This window comes from Balaenoptera acutorostrata, chromosome 9, assembly GCF_949987535.1.
Source record: "Balaenoptera acutorostrata chromosome 9, mBalAcu1.1, whole genome shotgun sequence".
In the NCBI taxonomy this organism is placed as follows: domain Eukaryota; kingdom Metazoa; phylum Chordata; class Mammalia; order Artiodactyla; family Balaenopteridae; genus Balaenoptera; species Balaenoptera acutorostrata.
In genome coordinates, this window is record NC_080072.1 from 28,460,674 (window position 1) to 28,485,947 (window position 25,274).

The following is a 25,274-nucleotide window of genomic DNA, read 5'->3' on the forward strand; positions in this document are numbered from 1 at the left end:
CGGATTTTAAAAATGAGTAGTAACATATATATATTGGTGGGTAACAGGAAAAGAAGCAATATTAAAAAGAGTCTGTTTTTTAATTGCAAGATTCATGCATGTATATGTATTAATACTGTAGAAAATTTAGTTTATAGAGATAAACTGATGTAAATAAGAAAAAAGCTACACCATCCACAGTCTCACCAGTCTGAGTAGTTATTCTCAATATTTTAGTATATATCCTTCTCATATACTGATATATATTTAAAATCTTATTTACTTTTTTAAAAAAGTAAATTAATTTTAATTAATTAATTATTTTTTGGCTGTGTTGGGTCTTCGTTGCTGCACGCAGGCTTTCTCTAGTTGTGGCGAGCGGGGGCTACTCTTCGTTGCGGTGCGCGGGCTTCTCATTGTGGTGGCTTCTCTTGTTGCAGAGTACGGGCTCTAGGCGCGCAGGCTTCAGTAGTTGTGGCTCATGGGTTCAGTAGTTGTGGCTCACAGGCTCTAGAGCGTAGGCTCAGTAGTTCTGGCACACGGGCTTAGTTGCTCCATGGCATGTGGGATCTTCCCAGACCAGGGCTCGAACCCGTGTCCCCTGCATTGGCAGGCGGATTCTTAACCACTGTGCCACCAAGGAAGTTCCCTTATTTACTTTATGAGACAATTTTTTCAGGTAGTATATTGTTGCCATTTCCCATTATTAAATATTCTATAGCATTATTTTAAATGGATGATGATATTCTAGTCAAAAGCTTTATTTTACTAATCTTCTTAATTTTGAAATTTATGTATGCAATTTTTTTTACTGTTGCAAAACAATGTTTTGTCGTCATTTTAGTCAGTTTTCTGGTGCATATCCATAATTATTTCCTATTGAAAAATTCCTAGAAGTGGAATGTCCAGATAAAAGGTTGTACACATTTTAAAGTTTGATATACATTGCCAAAGTTTCCTCTAATGAGCTGTAACATTTATGCTTTCATTAGCAATACGTGAAAACACCAGTTTCCCTGTATTCAGTATACCTTGAATTCACTAATCCTTATCAGTAGAAAAAATTTTTTGACCAGTCAGTAAGTTAAACACATCATCTCATTGTTTTAGTTTGAATTATTTTATTAGTAGTAATATTGAACTTTATATGTATGTTTTCTTTGGCAATTTGTATTTTTTTAATGAATTGAGTGTTCATTTCCTTTGCTCCTATTTTCCTTGGTGTTTATCTTTTTCTTAATTTTTTTTTAGTCTACTTAGAAGTGTTCTTTACATATTAAGGATATTAACCTATTGTCATGTTGCAAATATTTTCTCAGTATATTGTTGCTTTTCGATTTTATTAAAGCTCCTTTTTGAGATACAGAAGTTTAAGACTTTCATTTACTTAAATCTATCCATGTAAGACTTAGAGGGACATTTTCTTTTCAGACCCTACAAATTCAACTATATTATCTTCCAGCACTTTTATAATTATATTTAAATCTTTAAGTCACTACAAGTGTTTAAAGTAAAAAAATGGATCCAACATATTTTTCTAAAGTGTTAGTCAGTTGTTCATTCCAATACTACTTACAAAATCCACCCCTTTCCTTTTTGAATTGAAATTTGGACCACAACCCCTTCTCTGAACTTTCTGGGGCTAGATGTATTTTGGAACTCATAATGTTTGGGATTTTAGAAAGTAATGTAGCACATAGACCATATAGTGTATAACAACTGTAGTGGGGTCTGAAACAGTTCCCTGTACTAAAGTACTTTAATATTTTCACAGTAAAACATTCACACTAAGTGATATAAGTAATGTCTATAAATCAGTCCTTGCTAGGTTTTGCTGCCTGATAAGTTCTAAAAAAAATTCAGTTTTCAGAAAATTTTGAATTTTGTAATTGTGACTAAGAAATTTTAGACTTGTATCACATGTAACATGTAATAAAGCCCTAAGTATATAAGTTGTGTCTATTTTGGCCTGATATTTAGTTCTATCTTCTGTCACTGTACACAGTGCAATACACTGCTTTAGTGATTTTTGTTTTAAGGTATGTTTTAATACTAGTTTTACTATTTCTCCTTTTTTCCAAAAGTTTCTTGGTCATAGTTTTTAGATGTATTAGAGAATTTTTTCCTCAAGGCTCAAACAGATTACATGGGAGAATTATAGATTAGTTTGGGGGAAGCACAGCAGACAGGGTTGAGCCGTGCTGACGATGGACAGAGTTGTGCTTCTGTGTCTGGGCACTGAGTCATGTTTGTACTCACTCTTGAATAACTCCTCACCTTTCAAGACCAACTTGAGAATCGCTGGTCTCTTGACACATATCTGAAAGTATATCTTGCTGGACACCCCGAGGTGCTCTCATGTTATCTCATATTTATCTTAAAACATCCTAGGAGCTATGCTATAAAGAAACCCATTTATCTTGGTTTAACTTAGTGTTTAGGAAGATCATTTGACCACAAAATCCCTATATCACAATACCCAGCACATAGTTTAGGAAACATTTGTCCAGTGAGAAATAAAAGTACTTATAATTTGAGGATTTTCATCCATCACTAATCCATCACAGGTGTTTATTGAATGTCTGCTATCTTCCTGTTATGGTTTATTTATTAGGGGATATAAAAGAATCGTTAAGACATGGTGCCTTACCCCAGGAACAAACATAATGAAAACAATTAGGGAAATGCTGACTGTGGAAGTGTAATTCTCAATGGACTGTTAGCCCTCTGAAGGTACAGAGGCATCTAATCGATATTTGTATCACTGGAACCAGTACAGTGCATTGTTTGTATCAGCACTACCATTCAGTAAATATACTAGATAAAAGAGTGAAAGAAGAGAGAGAGGAAGGGGCACCATCTATAGGATATGGCAGTATATTTTGGCTCATACATGCACACGAGGGGAAGACAAAGCCAGAGTGGGCTTCACAAATGGGACTGGGCCAAAGTTGGGTGACAAAGGATTGGTGGGGACATTTCCCCCATCACTGTGGGAAATAATGATTGAAAATAGGCTTATTGGAGATGTAAGGTGTATCACACGTAGCCTGAAAATAGGCTTATTGGAGATGTAAGGTGTATCACACCCAGCCAAACACATGTTCAGACACTGTTCTAGAAGGATAGAGGCCCATCTGACTTACCCTCTCTGGGCTCCAGAATCCTAACTATGGTTCTCAAGGAGTTCTCTGATTCAGATAGCTATTTTAGTGGGTGAGAAAAAATGCAGTTCATTACCCTGTGTAAAATAATGAAACATTCTAGTGCGGGAAATGGCGCAGGACTGGTCTAACAAAAATAGAGTTTTGTTAGACATAATTAAGTAGACATAATTCAGAAGCAGCCTGCCACATAAATGCTTCTCAGATGAACTCTGAAGTTTTTTTCAAGAATCCATAAACAATAAAATGGTTTCCTTGATACCCTTATTTGATTTACTCAATTTAGTAATTACCAGCTTATCAATTTCCCCCCAAAATGTACAGTCTGATTGTGTTTTATTTCTCTCCTTTGCTTTATAAATACTGTTTTTGCCTTTGTTCCTTGGCTCTGTCTATAAACAGATTCTCTCACGTGTGTGGACACAATTTGTGTGCAAAATAACTACTAAATGACTCTGAGTTATTTTCTGACACAAATATTACTTTCTTCCTGAGCTCTTGCCCACTGGATCTGGGGGGAAAATAACTGAATGTCCAATTCAGTTCAAAGCTTAGTCTGATGGGATCATTTAAATAGTTATTTTAGGTCATTATTTCTCTCAGATAGACTCTCCTGTATTCTGTTGGTTTCCTTCAGGTAGTATCTAAAAGAAGAGGTTGTGTGGCTTTCAGATCCTTAAAGCACCGGGGTAAGGGGCCCCTGACCTCATGCTGGCCCATTGGAATGTACATGTTGGCCCAGCAGCTGCTCGCCAGTGGAAGGATGTCCCTTGTTCACCTAGTTGCTGGATGCTCTTCTGGCCTGCAGTGTGTGAACTTACAGCTCATTCTCTTGGCCCAGGAACTTTCTCTAGTGGTGCTTCCTGGATGATCCAACCTCACCTTGACTTCCTGTGGTGGTAGAGATAGCCCTCCAAAGTCTGACTGAGACACCCATTTGGCCCTGGCTCAGGTGGTCTGTGGTGCTGCTCTCACTACAGAGCAACCTCTCCTCGCTATGTGAATAGCCTGTGATAGACTTCACTGAGACGCTTCTGTGTCACAAGACACAGAAACCAAGGGTGCTTCAGGAGAGTTAAACCTCAGGCCTCCCTCTGCCTGCCGGTATCATGTCATCTTGTCAACCTGGTTGTTTCCTAAGTTGCTGCAGGACAGTTTCCTCCCTGTGTCCATACTGAGGGGAGGGGAACAGAAGACCTCTCTGTCCAAGGATTGTTTCCACTTACCTGACACTTGTCTCCCTTCCCAAGCCACACCCTAAAAGAGGGGAACTTAAGACCTGATTCCTCTGGCTATTTTACTTTCTTGCTTCTCTCTCTGAGACTTCTTCCTATTTTTCCTCTAGGACAGAAGGAGGTAGGCTTTAATTTTGTTCCTGCATTGTATCTTTTTTTTTTTTTTTCCACACACACACACTGTATTTTATTTTTACAAGAGATAAATAGACTGACACCAAGCATTGTACATGGATGACCACAACAAAAGCAACAATGATTGCAATTACCAAACATGAAACACACTTATACTATGTCATAATATTGACATTCAGTCCAGTAATCCTCCACTGTAACAGCTCCTTTACTTTGCAGTGAAAATTGATTTGTATATTCTTTGCCTCTGAGTCCTTGTGGGATTTTTTTTTTTTTTAATTCAGACAGAAAGTCACAAAAATTATTGCATTGTATCTTATTCCTGATTCCAGCAAAGGCTTAATAGCAGTCAGTCATTACTCTTAATTTACAAAGGGAAATTTATGGGCTGAGTCATCTAAATTTAGCTGTTGATATGCTAATGGGGGGTGGTAAAGGGTTTTCTTGAAAGGCAGATCCTTTCTCAAGGCAACAGTCTTATATGCAGGGATATTGTTTTGTTGCACATTTCTGTTGTACATGACAGAAGCAATATCATTGTGACAAATCTTAGGGATACCTGGAATAGTCTGGGCAGTCTTGTAGGTGGAAAGGCCAAAAAGAAAAGCATCATCTTTAAACCATTACTCTTGTTACATTACCCATTATAATACCCAAAGGACACATTATTAAGACATTCGAGTGGGATACCTTTAGTTACTAGGAATAGAGACTCATTCAGATCTTCTAAAGTAATGCGGCATTTACCGTGAGGACATATATGACATATCTGTTAGAGTTTATTAGTTGCAATCAGTGGGGTCTGTCTCAGGCTAACTTAGGCAGAAACAGAATTTAATGGGATGGCAGGTGGTAGCACATGGAATTCAAGGAAAGACCAAACAAAGGGGCTGTAGAAAGAACTGGAACAACTCCAGACATCTGGATTTAAGGGACAGTCTCCTCAGAGTGCTAGTAGTGGGACAGATTCTCTCCAACTGTTTATGTCTCTGTATGGTTCCCCTCATGACTCTGTATCTCTGAAGAGAGAGGCTGGTTGGTCTGGGGAGGCCAGGGGTCTACCTCTTGGCCAGAGTAGCACAGTCCCTCCAAAACTGCACATGATGGTGGAAGAAATGGCGTAGAGAGTCAGTCTGAGAGGGCAAGCTGAGTTAAATTTAGGGCATGTGGCATTCCTAATTGTGATAGAATGTTTAGGCAGAAAGTTTATAATCTGGCTACTAAGTCAGGACTAACTCAGCACCACTTTCCCCACAAATGTGGAAAGGCTAAAATTTGTTTATGATTACTTTTTTTAAAAAACAGGAAAGGAAGGAGATTTTAAAAGTAGTTTGTTTCTTTAATTAAGTTAAATAAATTGAAGGTAAGCTCTTATGGAGAATTCTCTTTTACATCCCTTTAGACAAACTATAAATATTTTAAAATATTACTGTTTTAAAATGGTTATGAAGTGTTTGCTGGTTTTTAAATATTATGAAGATTTCTTTTTAAAATTCTCCTTTTAAACAAACTGACCTCAAAAAGCTACAGGCTCTGGTAAAGGTAGCTTTTTTTCAAAGAATTGGCAAGGATGAGAGAGGAATCCCTGGCTTTGGAAGGCCTGGGCTGTATGAACCATCACTATTGCCCAGTGTCTCAGAACTAATTTGTGGCAGAGCCAGAATTCGCAGCTAGTTTTGAATGAAGGATTCTGCTCTTTTCCCCAAGTGTAAAAGTGGCACTGTTGAATTTTTTTTGTAGAAGGGATTTAAGTGAGATAACCCTGTTAGAAGTGGGGGCTAGGTCAGGACTTTCTTAAGGTCCAGGTCTAAGACTGGAACTGAGTTAAGTATATATAGCTTGAGAGGATGGGGCTGAGCCAAGGGAAAGCTAAGTACTGAGTCCTCCATTATGCCCTTACTATAGGACTAGCACCTTATTGGGATTGACATGTATACACTAATATGTATAAAATAGATAACTAATAAGAACCTGCTGTATTAAAAAAAAAAAAAGAAAGAAGAGAAATAGATTAGGTTATACTAACTATCTAGTCCTTGTTGTCATTCCTTCCATTCAGACCATTGCCAGGGCTCGCCCACTTGGATCAGCTATGTCCTTTCTCTCTGCTTATGCTTTAAGGCTCAGTTTTCTCTCCTTCCCCTCCCAAAGTCATGCCAAAGCAATCACTGATTGTGTTTAGAACAAATTTTATCATGTAATTAATTACTAATTAGTAATATTAATTAATAATATTGCTCTATAGTATCACTACTTTTCCTAGCTAGGTACTGCCCATCGTTTTTTGACTTTCTGTCTCCAACCACTCCATCCCCCAATAATATTTTTGCCCTTTATACTTATAGATTGTATTGTTTACACCTCCATTTGACAATTAATTATGATCTACCTTCTGCCATATATTGTTTCTCACTTTCTATTGTTTTTTATTTATTTATTGTCTCCTCAACCATATCACACTTTGCTATTAACCTATTTGTACCTAGAAAAATGTCTAGTACAGTTGTTGCATGTGAAAGCATGTTATATTATTTAATGCTGTGATTTTCTGAATTGGTGAGGTGATGTGGAATCAACTGGATTCAGTTCTAGGTTCCAACTCTCTCCTTGCCTATAGCACCAACTTTATTTAATTAAGAGCTAAGCGTTTGTTTAAAGATTTCAGAGACCACCCCTCCCGTCCCCACCGTGAGGACCATTCATTAAACAGACCATGTGTATTTTTCATTTGCCCAGCCTAATTATAAACCTTGAATCCTGGTCTGGTGCTTCTTCACAGTCCCTAGCTTGATTTTGAATAAATAGTAGGTTTTTAATAAACATTAAGATGAAATAAGAATATAATATTTATATCATGAATTTTAGGTTTTAGTTCAATTCTAAAGGATATTTAAATTAAGTCAAAAATAGTTCAGATTTCTTTAACATTACAAGTGTTGAGCACATGAAATCATTTCTTAAAGAGATTCACACACACACACACACACACACACACACACTTCAAAAACCCCATCTGAGAGTTCCATGAATCACCTTTAATATTTATGGCAGGAACAGATAGCATTTATTTGACATGTTGACCTGTTTACCAATTTGATTTTGTACATTTGAACTTTTCAAACCATTGCCTATATTTTGGTTTCATCTTTCTTGACAGGTAGGGAACCAAAAATATCAGCCTGATCCAATTTAAAATGATACAGACTCATTATCGTTTAATTCCTTTACCAGTTTTTGTGTGTGTGGCCACTCTTTAACAATTCCATTAATGCATTTCCACGCACAAATTATTTAGGTTGACAAAATTCAGAGTTTTTTCTGGACATCCATGATACCAAGTAGTGGCTTCCCCCGCAGTCCTAGCAGCCGCCTCCTGTTCCCATACATAAATGGCAGCCAGCAATGGCTGGAAACAAAGGACTCTCTCCCAGTCTCTGAATACAGTGACATTCATTCTGAGAGAAGCAGGGGCAGCTTTTTGAAAGCCGACTTCTTCAGCTCGACAATAACACACAATGAGTTATTGACTTGTTTATGTACGGAGCTCTTTTCAGTAACTAACTCTGACTCCCACAGTCTGGACAAATGATTGATTTCGTGGTTAGAAAAAGAGAAAGCTCTCGCGCTAAACTCTGTAGTGCAAACTACTTCTTCCCCATTTGTTCCCTAACTGAATAGGACCTTATTAAAATGCACTTTCCAAAAAAATACCTGCAGCTGGTCTTTATAACCATGTTTTGTATATATAAATAAGTAATTTGTCCCAGTCTTTTGTATATTAACAGACCATTGGGAAACTTGTCAATATATATGAAGGCTGATTGTCCTGTTGTTTATGCTAAACTGTATTGCCTGTATTGATCTGCATGTAAAATATGGATCAAATAATTTATTAATAGATCAATATTTACTGGTCAAAAAGATTTTTTTTTTTTTTTAAAGGATTTTCTTATTTATTTATTTATTTATTTTATTTTATTTTTGGCTGTGTTGGGTCTTCGGTTCGTGCGAGGGCTTTCTCCAGTTGCGGCAAGCGGGGGCCGCTCTTCATCGCGGTGCGGGGACCGCTCTTCATCGCGGTGCGCGGGCCTTTCTCTATCGCGGCCCCTCCCGTCGCGGGGCACAGGCTCCAGACGCGCAGGCTCAGCAATTGTGGCTCACGGGCCCAGCTGCTCCGTGGCATGTGGGATCTTCCCAGACCAGGGCTCGAACCCGTGTCCCCTGCATTAGCAGGCAGATTCTCAACCACTGCGCCACCAGGGAAGCCCCCAAAAAGATTTTTGATAGAAAGATAGATTCAGTTTTCTTCTTGGGTTATGTTGCTTCATTAAGAACATTATACACAACACATATCATATGCTTCACATTTAAATCCTTAGCTGTTCTTCTGGAGAATACAGAAAAAAACTGCATGCAGAACTACAGTTCAGAGCACTGACAGTTTGGTTAGACTAATAGACTCTTCCCTCTTTGGCTGGTACCTATCTGGAATGTCAATATGAATTAGATAGAACATACCAGTGTTTGATTACTGTAGCTTTTCTAAAAATATTAATAACTAGACTCTAGAGTTTACTTTAGAGTTATTTTCTCCTATAAAATAGATTTTATTTTATCTTAATATCGTGTTAAAATTTTTACACAATTAGTCTTTATGATTTTCATAAATATGCCTTAAAATATTTTTGGGGGGAGTTAAAAAAACAGGACAGAAAAACCATGTAATGTTAATGATACCATAAAATGAGATTACTGCTGTTCTGTCTGTATTTCTCCAGCAGGAGGTTTTGAGCCTGTTTTCCTCTCAAGGATGTCCATAGTAGAGCTTTCCTGAGCCAGCAAATGTTTGAAGAATTCCTCAAAATTAAGAGTACTTTCTATTATAGTCACAATGGGCCATATGTTTTGTATAAAACTATATATACATTACTAATCTATGACCCTTTAGGGCTTTAGAGAAAGTATAATGTCTGCTATGTTAGCATTAATAGTTTTATGTAAAATATAGTCTAAAAGGTAACAACCACTAGAAATCATTTCATTGGAATCTGTTGTTTCAGGTATACTTTTGTGGATTTCTTTTCTTAATTCCTAAACAAATTGTTTGAGGTGAATTTACTCCTTTTTAATCTTGTTTCTCTAACCAGACCATTGTCTTGAATCATTTTGTTCACTTTTCTTTGACAGAGCCATTGTGTTCCTTGTTTCTTCCATATCTGCTACTGTCTTTGACTAGTCTCTTGTCTGTTTTTTTCTGGTTACCATTAATATTGAATGAGCCAACTTTAACCTAATTTAGGATAGCCAGTGTTTGTTACTTACATATTTTTAAAATCTTAGCAGCAAGCTCTGGTGAAAATGGTGAATTAAACCTTCCTTATTTAGCTTGGTAAGTTTTGATGTGTATCACAAATATTTGGGGGTGTTTTCTCACATTTACAAAGGGCATGATGTAGTTAGAAAAAAGCGACTTGATTTTCCACCCCCCTGTTTGGTAGAGATTTGGCTTTTCATAGTTATATACAAATTTTAGCCATCTTTCTGTTTTTTTATTGAGGTATATTGAGAAATATCACTGCAATGTCTAGTTAACATTCCTCACTATACATAGTTACAGATTTTTTTCCTTGTGATGAGAACTTTTAAGATCTACTCTCTTAGCAACTTTCATGTATGCAATACACTATTATTAACTATAGTCACTATGCTGTACATTACATCCCCATGACTTACTTATTTTATAACTGAAAGTTTGTACCTTTTGACTTCCTTCATCCATTTTGCCCACCTTTCAAACCCCATTCCACCTCTGGCAACCACCAGTGTTCTCTGTATCTATGAGCTTTTTTTCTTTTTTAAGATTCCATATGTAAGTGAGATCATATGCTATTTATCTTTCTCCATCTGACTTTTTTCACTTAGGATAATGCCCTCAAGGTTCATCCTTCCTGTTTGTTTTGATTTTTAATTTGAAGTGTCTGCCTCTTTATACCTGAAAATTAGCCTCAGAAATTTCAAGCCCATTGACAAAAAATTATTTCATGTATTTTAAGTAAGAACAGCAAATCAAAAGCATCTAGTTTTGTCTTAATGAAGAAACAGGATGTTCTTCTCCAAAGTGACAGGAGAGAAGAATCTTACTGTTGTTATTGTGTCTGGAATTTGAGGGAGAGATGCTGTTTGCACTGCATATTATTAATATCTCAAAGTGAAAATGCATTCTCTTAATTTGACTTTTTACTTTCAATAATTTCTCTAAATGATTGTATTAAGATATCTCTCTTTTTGAATGTCTGGGCTGTTTTCAGAAGAGGCCCCATGTATGTATCCTTATGTTTTGTTGACAATTTATTTCTCAATATCTTACTGGGTTCTCTATTTGGTACTATGCATATGATGCTTTTCAGTAATGTTGATATGTTTTTCCCTCAGCTTATGTAGATTAGGATAGTGCTAGAAGTTGAGTGTTAGAATGAGGTGATTTTTCCAACTGTAGTGGTTTTAGAGGTAAAGAATTCCTACCTTTTAAGGAGTTACTTGGAAGCAGTTCTACATTTCATGGTCCTGGGAGACCACATTGAATCGGACCTAACTGCAGTGGCACCAAAGAGTTTTATAGCTCTGTTTTTGTTTTGTTTTGCTTCCCTTCAAGAAAGATCTGCTCTGAATGTGTTTGCATTTGGAAATTAATTTTGTGAAGAAAAGATGACCTTGGTGAATATTCCCCAGTCACTCTCCTTCACATATCCTCCTGAAATGAGACTCCCCTGATACAGAAATAATCATAGAGACTTGACGCAAGTACGTTTTGCCATAGTTTACACATAGGCTTCCTTGTGTGGAAGTTGAGTTTGATATTTGACTTTTTATAATATTACATTTTCTGTATTACTTTAGCACAGGAAAAAATATTCCTTGGGGGGATTGATTCTAAGAATAGCTTCACATGATGATTTTTCCCAGTTTTTATTGACATATAATTAACATATGGCCCTGTGTAAGTTTAAGGTGAATAGCGTAATGACTTGACTTTTATATATTGTGAAATGATTACCACAGTAAGCTTAGTTAACATCCACCATTTCATATGGTTTAAAAAAATGGTTTTTTTTGTTGTGAACTCTTAGGATCTACTGTCTTAACAAACTTTCAAATATACCACATAGCATTGTAACTGTAGTCATCATGTATATCACATGTTGGTTTTTTTTTTTTTTTTTTTTAAACTTGTTTTCAGTGGTTCTCGGTCTAGGACAGGCAAACATCTGCAAACATTTCCTGCTGTCCAAATTCAGTCTGCCTCTTGTTTGTTTTTCAAGTTCTGTTGGAACATAGCCACGCTCATTTGTTTATGTATTTTCTATTTCATGCTACGGGGGCAGAGTTGAGTAATTGCAAAAGAGACTTGTCTGTCCCCCTTTACCCCAAGCCTAAATATTTACTATCTGGCTCTCATAGAAATGTTTGTCAACTCCTTATCTAAGTTGATCATCAGGATCACCTAAGGATTCCTTAGACTTTTCTCCTCTACCAAAACAGAATCTCTGATAAACTGAGCTGTGTCACATATGAGTAGATGAAGACTTCACAGGTTTGATACTATTCTTATAGTATATAAGAATAGGTAGATTGAGGAGGTTATATTGTTGACCCCCACTCCCATTCTATCCCAAGTATAGGAGTGGGTCTTCAGGCAGGGTATAGATTAAAGATTCATGTTAACTCAAACGTGATTTGCCAGGCATACAGTTGAGAAAGCCTATTTAAAATAACAACAGCATTAACAAAAGAAACAAAACAAAAAACATGGTCATTATTCATTCTTAATCTTCAATAAGGAGATACTACATGGCATGTCCATTGTTTAAGAATTGTTAAATATTCCAATTCAGAAGGTTCTGTATCAGGCTGTTATTTTCTTTCTTCCTATTAATACCAATCAGCTGAGTGAATATTACTGTGTGAGTTTAGCTTTTTCCTTTTCTTGGAAATAGCATTTTGTTTTGGTGGGGATTGTTTATAAAGAAATAGAGAATGAGCCACATTCACCTTTTTATAACATGGGTTTACAGCAGTAGTAGAAGACCTCTATCTGGCTCTGTTCATGGAGCAGGTTGGAAGTAACCGTTCAGGTATTTAAGATAAAACTTACTCTTTGTCGTGAAATATTGTAAATCATTTTGAACCATTCGAGAGTGAATTGACATTTGCTTTTGGTTTATTTCCTTGAATTCTTATCCTGACATAACAGCAGCCAATTTATTCCCTACTGGCAATGAAAGATTTTAATAGGAATATCAGCCTAATTTAAAAAAATTTTGCTATGTTAATTTTGACAAAATGCTTTTAAAAGGTACTCATCAGTGTCAAATGTCTGCAATTAAGGACCCCTTCCCAAATCATATTTTAGTAAGCTTAAAAACAATAAAAGTGGAAGTGAAAAATACAGTGTTAAATGTTTTAAATACAAAAACATTTCGACTTATTTAATCTAAATGGAATTCATTTTCACATACGTATGGACCAAGTTAATTTGAAATCACCTTCCATGATTATGCTAAATTAGTTGTTTGAATAAACATTGCTATTAGGTGTCAATAGGTACCGAATTTCATGTCATTTACTTATTTATTTATTTTTCTAGTTGAACCTGGCTGTGGATGAACAGAAAGGGAAAATTACCGAAAAAGTCATTCTTTCAATGACAGCAAAGGAACACCATAAGGCACAAGAAGAAGTAAGGAACTTACTTTTTAAATTGTATTGTAAAACTACAATAAATACTAATTTTAAAATTAAGGCAGATTTTACTTTGATTTGGTAGTGAACCAACTTTGGTTTTCTGATAACAACATAATGAAAAAAACTGGTCAAAACTGGAAATCATTGTATTGATATAGGCACCTTGAAAAATAGTTATATGCTTAAAAGAATAAATCATATTATAATTTTCTGAAAACTACTTATGAATACTTTCTCATAAATCTCCTAAATTAGAAAATTATTACATGCAACTGGAATCTAGAAATTATGGACTATGCTAACATAGGAAAAACATTAAAATTTTATTGAACTTTGAACAAATAATAAAATCTTATTTTTATTTTCTGACTTGCTAGGAATAGAACTATCTTTCTGAATTTTAGAAATGCTAGCAATGTTATCTCTTACCAAGGAAAAACTGTAGTTTATAAATGTCAAGCCTAAGTGAGCTAATCATAAGATTCTGTAGGCAATATTGTAAAGAAGAACTATTAAAGCAAGACTTCTTCTCTCCAAAGCTCATGCTGTGAAGTTGACAGCATATTCCATAAATGAAATAATAATACAAAATTGGTGTTAGACAAAAGGGAAAAATGATTTTCATGTAGTTTCCTGGAATGCAAAAGCATTTAATCTTTCTGAGAAAAGATCATGAATTTGCTGATTTCCATGTACTACTGTCAGTAAATAAAATCTATAAGCAACTTTAAAGAATAAGATAGCATGAATATTTAAAAATTAAACTTTCGTGTAATTCTCTTTTGACATTTTGGCAAAGAAATCTATCCAAGCTTTAGGATTTTAATATTTTCTTATCATGGTAATTGCATCTCCTTTGCTAACTATGTATTTTACAATAGATGAACAAGTACAATGCATCAAATTTTCCTGAGTGAATTCAATTCTCTAAGTTAGAGACTACCTTAATATTTGGGGCTTATATATGTGCAGTATTAAAGATTATATTATAAACATTGATTGGTAATCTCAGTAGGAAATACTTCATAAGAAAAATTCAACTTGAATTTTTCTAAGATATAACAAATAACAATTGTATACTTTTAAATTATAGTTCTGACTCATTCCACTTAATATTAACAAGTTAAAAACTAGGTTGTTAGTTCTAGATTTAAAAAATATTGTCCTCTATCCAACTGAAAAATGTTGTTTATCACAGTTTATTACATTTTCACAGGAAGTTTAAAATGAATCTATCATATATCTTGATATCGTCAACTTTAGGAAATGCAAATAAAAATCTCTAGTTGAATGAGTATAATTAAAATTGTATCTATAATAACAAATTATTATTAGAGAATAAATAGAAATAATCTAAAAGAATGAACAGATTAACTATTTTCTGCATTTTAAATATTGTAATTATTTTGCTTGTTGATATTCTATGCAAAACTATAATTTCAATGGAACTGGAAACTTGAAGTGGCCCAGGAAAATGATCATTATGCTAAAAATATCATTTTTAATGCCACCTTGTTACCAAAGCTGGAAATGAAAATTATTTTTTCTGGAAAATCCAACAGTATTAATGCTTATTTGGTACTTCTTTATTATCATCTTAATGTTTATTTAGTACCTATATACATCACTTTTTCTCCTGCAAAGGGCCTTATTTGGTCACATATTTGCTTGATCAGCTATGACTCCAAATGCCTTTTGTTTGCTTCAAAAGTCAAACACACAGTGAAGGGAGTATTTATTGTGTGTGTGGGTGTGAATGAGGGTGTGTAAGAACCTCTAAATATATTCCATACACTATGAGAAGAATTCTTATATCATTAATTTGAAAGTGATTTATTGATTTTGATGTGTAAGTCAGTGACATCAAGTTTTGTGCCTAATTCATATACAGAGATGTGAAATCATGATGGTAAAGAGAAATGAAAAATGTGGGGATGGGGAGATTACTCCAGCATTTAATTTTGCCCACAGTTTTTTTACAAAATACTATATTTCTAGACATATTTCAAAACCTTAAGTAAACATCATGAAATCTGAGATTTAGATTTAGGTATCTGCTGTCTGTATTTTTATCTTAAAATCTTATTTTATTTCATGTAATTTTTCCACATGAAAACTGGGAATAATAATAACATATGCATCATGAGACTACTTCGATGTGATGGTATATGTTGAACTGTATCAAGCTTTTTAGAAATGGTCTCCTGGAAATCTGTGTGTAATTTTTTTGTCAGTTTAAAAGTGTGTTATTCCAGATTCTCTGAAAAGTTGACACCAGGATGGAATTTTTAAAAATGTGTATGGATTTTAATAGAAGAAGTGCCATGAGAGAAAATGGGGAGAGCTCTAGGTAAGGCTGGGAGACCTGTCAGACTGAAATGCAGGCTTGAACATGAGTGAAGGAGAGAGGAAGGGAAGACTGGGTGGAAGTATCCTAGACTGTTGTGCAGTCTAAGGAGGGTTTGGCAAAGCTGCTGACGTATCCTTGAGTCAAAGTTGTCCGTCAGAGGAGTTTTGTGACTCCCTGCGTTGGACCTGCTTTAGTATCCTTGGCCATTGGTGCCAACCTGGTGATGGGTGTAAGAGCATAATAGCTTGGACCCTTGGTCAGTTATGCTCCTGTAGCCAGAGGTCTGTGAAGTGCATTCTTATTGCTTCCTCCAAAAGTATACTTGACATCATCCTTATTGCCATCATCATACCCCTCTTGCCAGATGAGTTATAAAGATATTTTTAAATGTCTTTATTTTCAATCACCCCTTCCCGCATGAGTTGATGGGGATGTTGGACTCAAATAGGCCTAAAGGCAGCACATAAGTGACACCTGGCTGGAAGCAATATAGATCTCCTTCCAAAATAATTTCCATCTCAGAAGGGGTCTGGGAATCTATTAAAAAGTTGGGAGTAGTGGAAGTGATTGGAATACGAGACGGTACACACTTCAGTTTTCCTTGTGGTTACACTGCAGCTCATCCTTAATTTTAAGATTAAGAGATACTTAATTTTGCTCACAGATTCCTATGTCTTTTCTAGCCTTCGTTCGTCAAGTCTGGTTATGTTCACTTCTTAACCCGAAAAACATTGTACCCTTGGGCCTGAACCAAGTAAGGGACTTTAGGGAGTTTAAAATACCCATTTTTATCTCCCTGTCCCCTTTCTGGTTCTTCTTAACTATGCTGTAAATTAGAAAGTGTCTTGGTCTTAAGTTTAAGCACTGACCCGGCTTTGAGACTATCCCAGATGCTGCATGCCAAGCTGATGTTCCTAGCATGGAGGCTGCCGCCCTTTGTGCTGATTTCAAGTGACAATTCAGTATAAAGTGCTCTGGAGTCTCCTCACTAACATATATGGACTCCAGGCCACATAGCATTCAGGCCAACAGCTGAACTCATCACTAGAAAAACCAGGAGCTCCTCAAAGAGTCATTCATAATAGTTAAAGTACAGTATTCACAATGTATGGTTCAGAGTGTACAACTTTGATAGGTATACATTTTAGAATGATTATAAACAGAATAATATTTTGTGTTTACTCTAAATCATCTTGAGAATTCAACTAAATTCAAGGGTTGCATGAATGACCAAAATGCCCTACATCTTATGCAAAAGCCTATGTATATGTTTATAGACAGGTGTGCATTTGCATTCTTTCAGAAGTTTGGTTTTTTTCCTCATCAGAATACTCTTTTTTTTTTTTTTTTTTGCTACCTTCTGCTCATTTGTCACTCTCCCAAATTCTGTACAAGTGTCACTTCCGTGCTGCATTTCTACAGAGAATGAAGAGTAGAATGTGTAGGCTTTCTGCTGCACAATGAGATGGTGCATTTTTTCAACATATGCATACGTAAGCCTTCTTTTGTGAATGGGACTGATAGGGTCAGATAATGTTTAAAGGGAAAGGCTTTATGTCTCTCAGGCCTCTATGTTTCCACATGGATGCTCCCACACACACATAGATTGAATTATGAACAGACCCATTAATGCTGGGATCACAAAAGGTCAAGTTTTGTCTTCTTTTGCCCCCATTCACATTGCCTTTGTAGAGAGGAAAAAAAAAAGGATTTGCAGGAAAAAAAGATTCATGATGAAGAATTTTAAAGAACATTTTCCCCCCTTTTAGCAACATCTGTGATTTGAAAAACAAAAAATCGTATCATGTAAAATAATTTAGGAGTATTGTTTTACCTATCCGATTTTGGTATATGAGTTATTTCATGCATGGTGTTATCTTTCAGGGTAACATGTAAAATGTAGCACTTTGAGAATAAAAGACCTTATGAATTTTTAAAGTAACAAAGTTTGAGGAAAATTGGATGGAAACTTTATCAAAATGTCAGTGGCAGGATTCTTGATATATTTTCTCCTATGTTTAAGATATAAGTTAATCTTTACTAGGGCATCTTATTTGATAGTTTTAAGTTATTAAAAATACAGGCCATGGTTGCTATAATTATGCTTCACATACATTAACAGATAATCATGGGGCCAAGGAAGATGGCAAAAATGATAGAGAAATTTTTTGAAGCAACGAAGAATTTATGGGAAATGAAACTTTTAAGGTTTTAACCAATAGCCCTTTAGAGTGCAAATGACATCATCAATTGTATGGTTGATTTCTGATGTCACATGAAATCCCCTGTCAGTGAAAGGCTATGGATTGTGACAGTAAAACAAGTCATATAAAGATGCTCTCAAATCAAAGCCTGAAATTCGTCCTTTTTTTTTTTTGGTGGCTTGCTGTAGCACTAGGTACAGTACATAAAATTAAAGAGAGCAGTATTATTGACTAACAAAATATGTTGTATGATACTTAGTATATTTTAAAGACTACATAAAATTATATCTTCTTGAATCAAATGATGCTGGGTATAGGTTCAGAGAGGATCGGTGCTTTCCGGAAGTAGACTCTTTCTATTTAAGGCCTTTGGATATTAGATTTTAATTTTGTCACATACCTATAAGAGCAGGTTACTTGGTCTGCTTTGGTCTCTAGCTTTGGTATGTAGAATATACTATTATCCATCATCTTTGAGGATAATACTGCTAAAAGGTAGTATGTAAAGATAAGGATAAAAAACATTGACTAATATTGAATCATCCATCATTGCCATATTTTAAGCTTTATGACTTTCTTATAGGGTTAACTGTACTGTGGAAAGCATAGAAATTTGTTCTAGAAAGTAAGAAAAGGTCTTGAATCTTGAATAGCAAGATGAGGAATGCAGTGGGGTTGGGGGGGAGCTACTTGAAGGTTCATTATACTATTGGAGGTAGATTAATTAGGTGGAGATGGCAGGATGGATTACAGGGGGAGAGACTAGGGACAGGGAGGCCATTCAGTAGGTATATTGGTAATACCAGTAGCGGGAGGGGATGAGGAGATGAAGGCTTGGCCAGAGTATTACTTATAAGAAAAGAAAGGAAGGAGAGGAAATATATGTGTTTAGAAGAACGGTTGATAAACTGCAGCCCTGGGGCCAAATCTAGCCCATTTCTTGTTTTTCTAAATAAAGTTTTATTGGAACACAGCCTTGTCCATTTGTTTACATATTGTCTGCAGCTGCTTACAAAGTACAACTGCAGGGTTGAATGGTTTTGATGGAGACATTGTAACAAACAAAACTGAACATATTATCTGGCTTTTATAGAGAAGTTTGCCAATTCTTTATTTAGAAAAAAACATTGTTTAAAGAAAGTAGATGATTGATCACATAGGGACAAATAAGAACGATATGGGACACCAAAGAAAAATAGGAATCATTTAAATTAGCTTTATATGCATATAATGCTTCTAAAGTTCTTGGGAAAAGTTAAATATAGTTGAAGTAATATATATATATATATATATATACATAATATTATTATTATATATATATTTCAAATTAACTAGGTAAAGTAGAAAAGTAAATATTCAAGTCATATGGATAATAGTACAAACTTGCTTTCATTGACTTCCCTGAAATCCTCTGTGGAAGGGATAGAAATCATAGATTTAACATCAGAGTTGGTAGGGGCAAATACCATATTTTCAGCTGAGAGAGATAGAAAGACATTGAGCTGTCATTACATGGGAGACTCTTGGAGAAGGAGTTTGCATTTTATCTGTGGACACTGAAGTGAGGTTGAGAATCTATGTAGCAAATAGTTTCAAATTTTTATCTTCTTCATGTGAAATAGGGGTAGGAATAGGAAAGACAGGCCAAGAAAAACAATTAAAACTTGATTTGCAGAAAACTACTCTATTTAAAAATGAAAACACTGTAATAATATACCATGTACATGCGACATTATAGGTTAGCCATTGTGCTGTCCATTCTTTAATCTAATTTAATTCTTAACATGGTAAGGTCAGTATTATTCTTCATTTATGAATGAGGTTTTTTTATTACCTGTTCAAAGTCTCTCAGTCAGTAAATGAAAGAGCCAGCATTTTAACCCAAGATTTCAAAAATCCGTGCCCTGTTCACAGTCATTCATAATTCTAGATGGGTCTAATTTGATCACTTTAAAGATCATGGATAAAGAGAATTTCTGCTTTTCATCTCTTTTGGTCACTACCATATATCGACCAGTGTTTATGTAAGAATCCAATCTATTAGAATATAAGTTTATATAACACAGTGAAGGGCCAAAGAATTGTAATGATTTTTAATTTGTAAACTATAAGGATTAAAATATTAACTTACTATTTTTGAGTCTTCAGTATGTCTTACTAATAACCCGTAAGTCAAGTTCATATGTCTCTTAAATATTCTGATTAGAAATCCAGAAATTTAAATATAAAGGGTACATGTTTCTAAGCCTTTGCTGTTTCTGGAAAAATTCTATGCATTATTCAGAAATTTGTATATATTCAAAATATTGTCTAGAATAGAGCATTGTCTTTGAAATATGGATATTTTGAAAAATTGTATTTATGAAATTTGGAAAATTATATTTTAAAGTATTTGGGAGGAAGAGAACAGACTGATTCACTTAAAAGGCCACAAAATGTTAATGAATTTAATATACATATTAAAAATTTTAAAAGTAACATACAGATGGTAAAATAAAATATTCTTAAAAGGAAGGTACATGTAATAGCATTAAATATTGTCGTTGGCGCATGTATTGGATTACTTAAAGTCTTAGAGAGGTCTTATTGTGTTAAGCAGTTTAAAAGTCCTTGGCAAACTTGTCAATGTATATGGTTCTTTTTGTACCTAGAGACAATTTTTATTCAGCAATTGTAAATAGGTACCTATTCCATATTACTGAAGTACAAAGTTAGAAATTTTCCCATAAATAAAATTTGTTGATGAAGGAATGTATATATCGTCTATTTGCTTTACTTGAACATAGATCTATACTCAAATTCTTATATTGAAGTCATCTTCCCCACATCAAACTAAGTACTCAAAAATCTAATAGGTGTGACATCAACAATTACTTCTTGCTAACAACTCTTGTAATTTAACCCCTCCAGGTGAACAGGCTGATTGATGAATTGCAGACAGCTATCAAAAGCAACAGAGGTCATCTCTCTAAACTTGGCCCCCAATTACAGGCTGAGCAGGAGCAATTCTCCTCTTATGTCTACGAACACATTAAAAGCCTTCCAGCAAACACTCTTATCCCAGGAGGCCTGCAGCTCAAGGTGGGTGTCATTCTGTGACTCTCAGTGGGTTCAGCCAGAGACAAAGCACTCTGCTCCATTTGAAGACCCTTGTAATAATGCCACTCAGCTTGGATTTCTTTTTGTGTTGTCTTCCTCGAACTGGAGTTTGGATTACAAGTGCTAATATTACCATTCAGGGAATATGTTCTAAAAGAAAATATCTAGAAGTCTTTGAAATATGGGTTTATAAACTTTAGTTTTCAACCCAGAAAAGTAATTTTAATGAAGAAATTTAATCATGAACATTTACATGCTTTTCTAAGAAACATATTTTTCACAGGAGTCACTATGTATTTCAGTTTTTAAAAATAACTTACTTGGAGAAATGGACAAGCTTTAATAATTGGCAGACAGTGGCAATAGGAATTAGAGGTGAAAGGCCAGGTGACTGATTGATGTTCTAACTACATTTCCAAGGAAAAGGATCTGTATTGGATAAGTGTGACACATGTCTGAGTTCACTTGGTAAAATCAATATGTAAGAATATACTGGGAAAAACAGGTGAATTGGTTATTTGTTAGGACAAGATGGCTAAATGTCCTAAACTACCCTTTGCTATTGCATCATTGGAAGAGAAAAAAAATAATTCATACTCAGCTAAAGTGGTTTAGGTACTGAAAGCTTAGGGAGTTTAAATACTTTTGTTTAAGTCTGTCAAATTAAGATTGTTCTATAATCTCATATCTCATGTTTCAAGAGACTATAATTAGTAAAATTGAATTACTCAAAGTATGGCTCTTTTCCATCTAAAGAACCATAACTACAGTTCTTCATTTCCTTTTGATTATGTTCATATTTGAATGTGATAACATTCGAAGTAATTGTATTTTGATCAGCCTTTATCTCTACAATTCCCCTTAATATTCAGTCTTATTCTGCAAATAACATTATAAACATTATATTTTCTGTCTATAACTTATTTCTTTAATGGCATTCCTTGTTTACATTTTGAATGAGAATGTTACCATGTAAAAATTGACCTTTGGGGAAGTGTAATTCCAAAGTAAACACGATAATATATTTCTCATAGTCTATGCTAGTCAGCTAAAGGCTTAGGAAGTGATGTCCAAGACATCAAGGTCAAGTGTTCCTGTAGTCCAGTAGCATTGTTCTTTTCCAGATTTCTGACTTGGTTACAGATCCAGTCTGCCATTTTGCACCTAAATGTAAGACCTGAAACCATAAAACTCCTAGAAGTGTGCTTCTTGTATGCTGCCTTGACATTAGTCTTAGCAGTATATTTTTTTGGAGATCTTCAGGCAAGGGCACCAAAAGCAAAAATAAACAAATGGGGCTATCCCAAACAAAAAAGCTTTTGCACATCGAAGGAAACCATCAACAAAATGAAAAAACATACTGAATGGGAGAAGATGTTTGCAAATGATATGTCTAAGAAGGGGTTAATATCCTAAATATATAAAGAAATCACACATCAAAAAAAACCCAAACAATTCAATTAAAAAATGGGCAGAGGACCTGAATAGGTATTTTTCCAAGGAAGACATACAGATAGCCAACAGATACATGAAAAGATGTTCAGCCTCACTAGCCATCAGGGAAATGCAAATCAAAACTACAATGAGATATCACCTCACACTTGTCATAATGGCTATTATCAAAAATATAACAAAAAACAAGTGTTGGTGAGGATGTGGAGAAAAGGGAACCCTCGAACACTGTTGTTGGGAATGTAAATTGGTGCAGCCATTATGGAAAACAGTATGGAGGTTCCTCAAAAAATTAAAAATAGAACTACCATACAATTCAGCACTTCCACTTCTGGGCATTTATCTGAAGAAAACGAAAACAGTTATTTGAAAAGATATATGCACCCCTATGTTCATTGCAGCATTATTTAGCCAAGATATGGAAGCAGCCTAAGTATCCATTGATAGGCAAATGGATATATATATACACAATGGAATGTTAGCCATAAAAAGAATGAAATCTTGCCATTTGCAACAACATGGATGGACCTACAGGGTATTTTGCTAAATGAAATAAGTCACAGAGAAAGACAAATGCTATATGATTTCACTTATATGTGGAATCTATAAAACAAAACAAACAAACAAAACAGAAACAGATTCATAGGTACAGAGAACAAACTGGTGGTTACCAAAGGGGAGGGAGTTGTGGGGGGTTGGGCGAAATAGGTGAAAGGGATTAAGAGGTACAAACTTCCGGTTATAAAATAAATAAGCTACAGGGATGTAATGTATAGCACAGGGAATATAGTCAATTACATTGCAGTCACTTTGTATGATGACAGATGGTCACTAGACTTATCATGTTGATCAATTCATAATGTATATAAATGTCAAATCACCATGTTGTACACCTGAAACTAATGTTGTATGTCAACTATAATTCAATAAAAAAAGAAAAAGAAAAAAAAACAAACAAAAACAAAGATTCCTGCAAACAATACTTCTTTCATTTCAGAGCCCCACATTTGCCTTTCCCTGTCAGCACTTGGCCAGGCCTGGGGTCAAGAGAACTTTCATTTTATTTCTCCCCTCTTTTGAGCTTCCTCTTTCCCCATCTGCTCTATGATATAAATCCCGTGTTTACATAAAAACTCTCTGGTTACCTGCAACACAAGCCCTCTCAAACCATTTCAAATAAAAAGAGGGTTTGTTGAAAACATAAAGGAATCTCACAGAAATGAAAACCAGGAAGTATAGCCGATTCTCACAAGAAAGTCACTTCTTTTCCGTATCTCTTTCTCCTGAAGCCCCATAGTCTCTCCGCTGCTCATCTTTCTGAGCTTTTTCATTTCTCATTTCTTTCTGCAAGCTGGCTTTCTCTTTTTACTCCTTTGTACGTACATGGAGGAAAATTATGGCCCCTAGCTCTCCCTAACTTTTAGGTTTAAATGGTCATCATCCTCTGACTAGAGTCTAGTTCAAATCATTTAAAGAGAGAATCTGTTTGGGTCAGTCCAGCCTTACCTAGGTCCCTGACATTAATTCAACTACCTATAGCCACTGAGTGGGCAAAGGCAGGGTCGTGTACAACATAGGGCACATAGGACTTTCCAGTAATTAGTCTAGAAAGGCAAGTTGGTCTTGGATGGCCAAAGTGACTGACATGTTTTTCAAATAAAATTAAATGGAACATTGTAAATAAATTATTGTATATTATTCATGGTTATGCATTTTCTCCTTTCCCTCCAACCCCCATATTTTTGGGAGTAGATGTTTGGACTGCTGGAAAAGAAATAGAGATCTGTAGTTTTCTAAACAAGTTCTTACATCTGAAATAGCTAGGTAGTAGAGACAAAACTGGTTTAGCAAAGTATACCCTAAGTATTCAGAATTGCAGATCTCTTAGAATTGAGGAGTTTTTCCATACTCTCTAGATGAGGAGAACTTGCTAATTCCAACTGGAGAGATATTGAGCATAGATCACAGCAGCATACCATCCTCTGTTAATTCCAGAATCAGTTCATATCAGTAGCCTGGGCTAATAACTCTGTTTCCATGGAGTGTGAATGAACTGCCCTTTTTTGGAACACTATCTCTAGCCCAGTTACCTCTGAGTCACTGTGGGCAAGGGCCGTGACTTTTGTAGCTATGAACAACTTTATCCCACCTTGTAGCATGTGCTATGCAGAGTGTTAGATGATATATCAATCAATCAATCAATCAGTCCATTTTCCATTTATAACTGAAAGGCATGGCTCCAGTAAAACTTATTTTTCCCCTTTTCTATTCATTTTGATAAAACAGTGAATTGGAATGATTATCTTTCTGCTTTTCTCTATTTGATGATTTGTATCACCGTTGAATACATATGTGAGCCCAGGACTCAGCTTCAAGAACCAAACATAATATATTGTAGTCATCATCATCTTCTAGAGCTTCTAGGTGTTCAACTAGGGGCTGTAGGCAGGGTGTGATTCAAAAATCCCCTGGGGTGCTTTTTCATATTATGTGTGTTTGCCTTTACTTCTTCACTGAGCTTCTCATCCTCATCATATCTTTCATTGATAATTTTATTTTATCTCTTTTTTAAAACTTATTTTCCCTTTTATTTATTTATTTGGCTGTATCGGGTCTTAGTTGCCGCACGTGGGATCTTCGTTGAGGCATGCAGGATCTTTCTTTGCGGCGCACGGGTTCTTTGTTGCGGTGCGTGGGCTTCTATCTAGTTGTGGCATGTGGGTTTTCTCTCTCTAGTTGTGGCCCGCGGGCTCCAGGGCGCGCGGGCTGTCTTGTTGAGGTACGCGAACTCAGTAGTTGTGGCACGCAGGCTTAGTTGCCCTGCGGCATGTGGGATCTTAGTTCCCTAACCAGGGATCGAACCCGTGTCCCCTGCATTGGAAGGTGGATTCTTTACCACTGGACCGCCAGGGAA

The 25,274-nt window shown here is 35.5% G+C and overlaps 1 protein-coding gene across 1 annotated transcript in view; it reads left to right on the forward strand.

Annotated features, from left to right (window-relative positions):
• Window positions 1-25,274, forward strand: part of DCDC1 (doublecortin domain containing 1) — a 481,625-nt gene that overhangs the window by 217,702 nt on the left and 238,649 nt on the right. Inside the window, 2 exon segments of the mRNA XM_057552454.1 lie at window positions 13,158-13,250; window positions 20,720-20,890. Coding sequence (XP_057408437.1) covers window positions 13,158-13,250; window positions 20,720-20,890 — 264 coding nt within the window.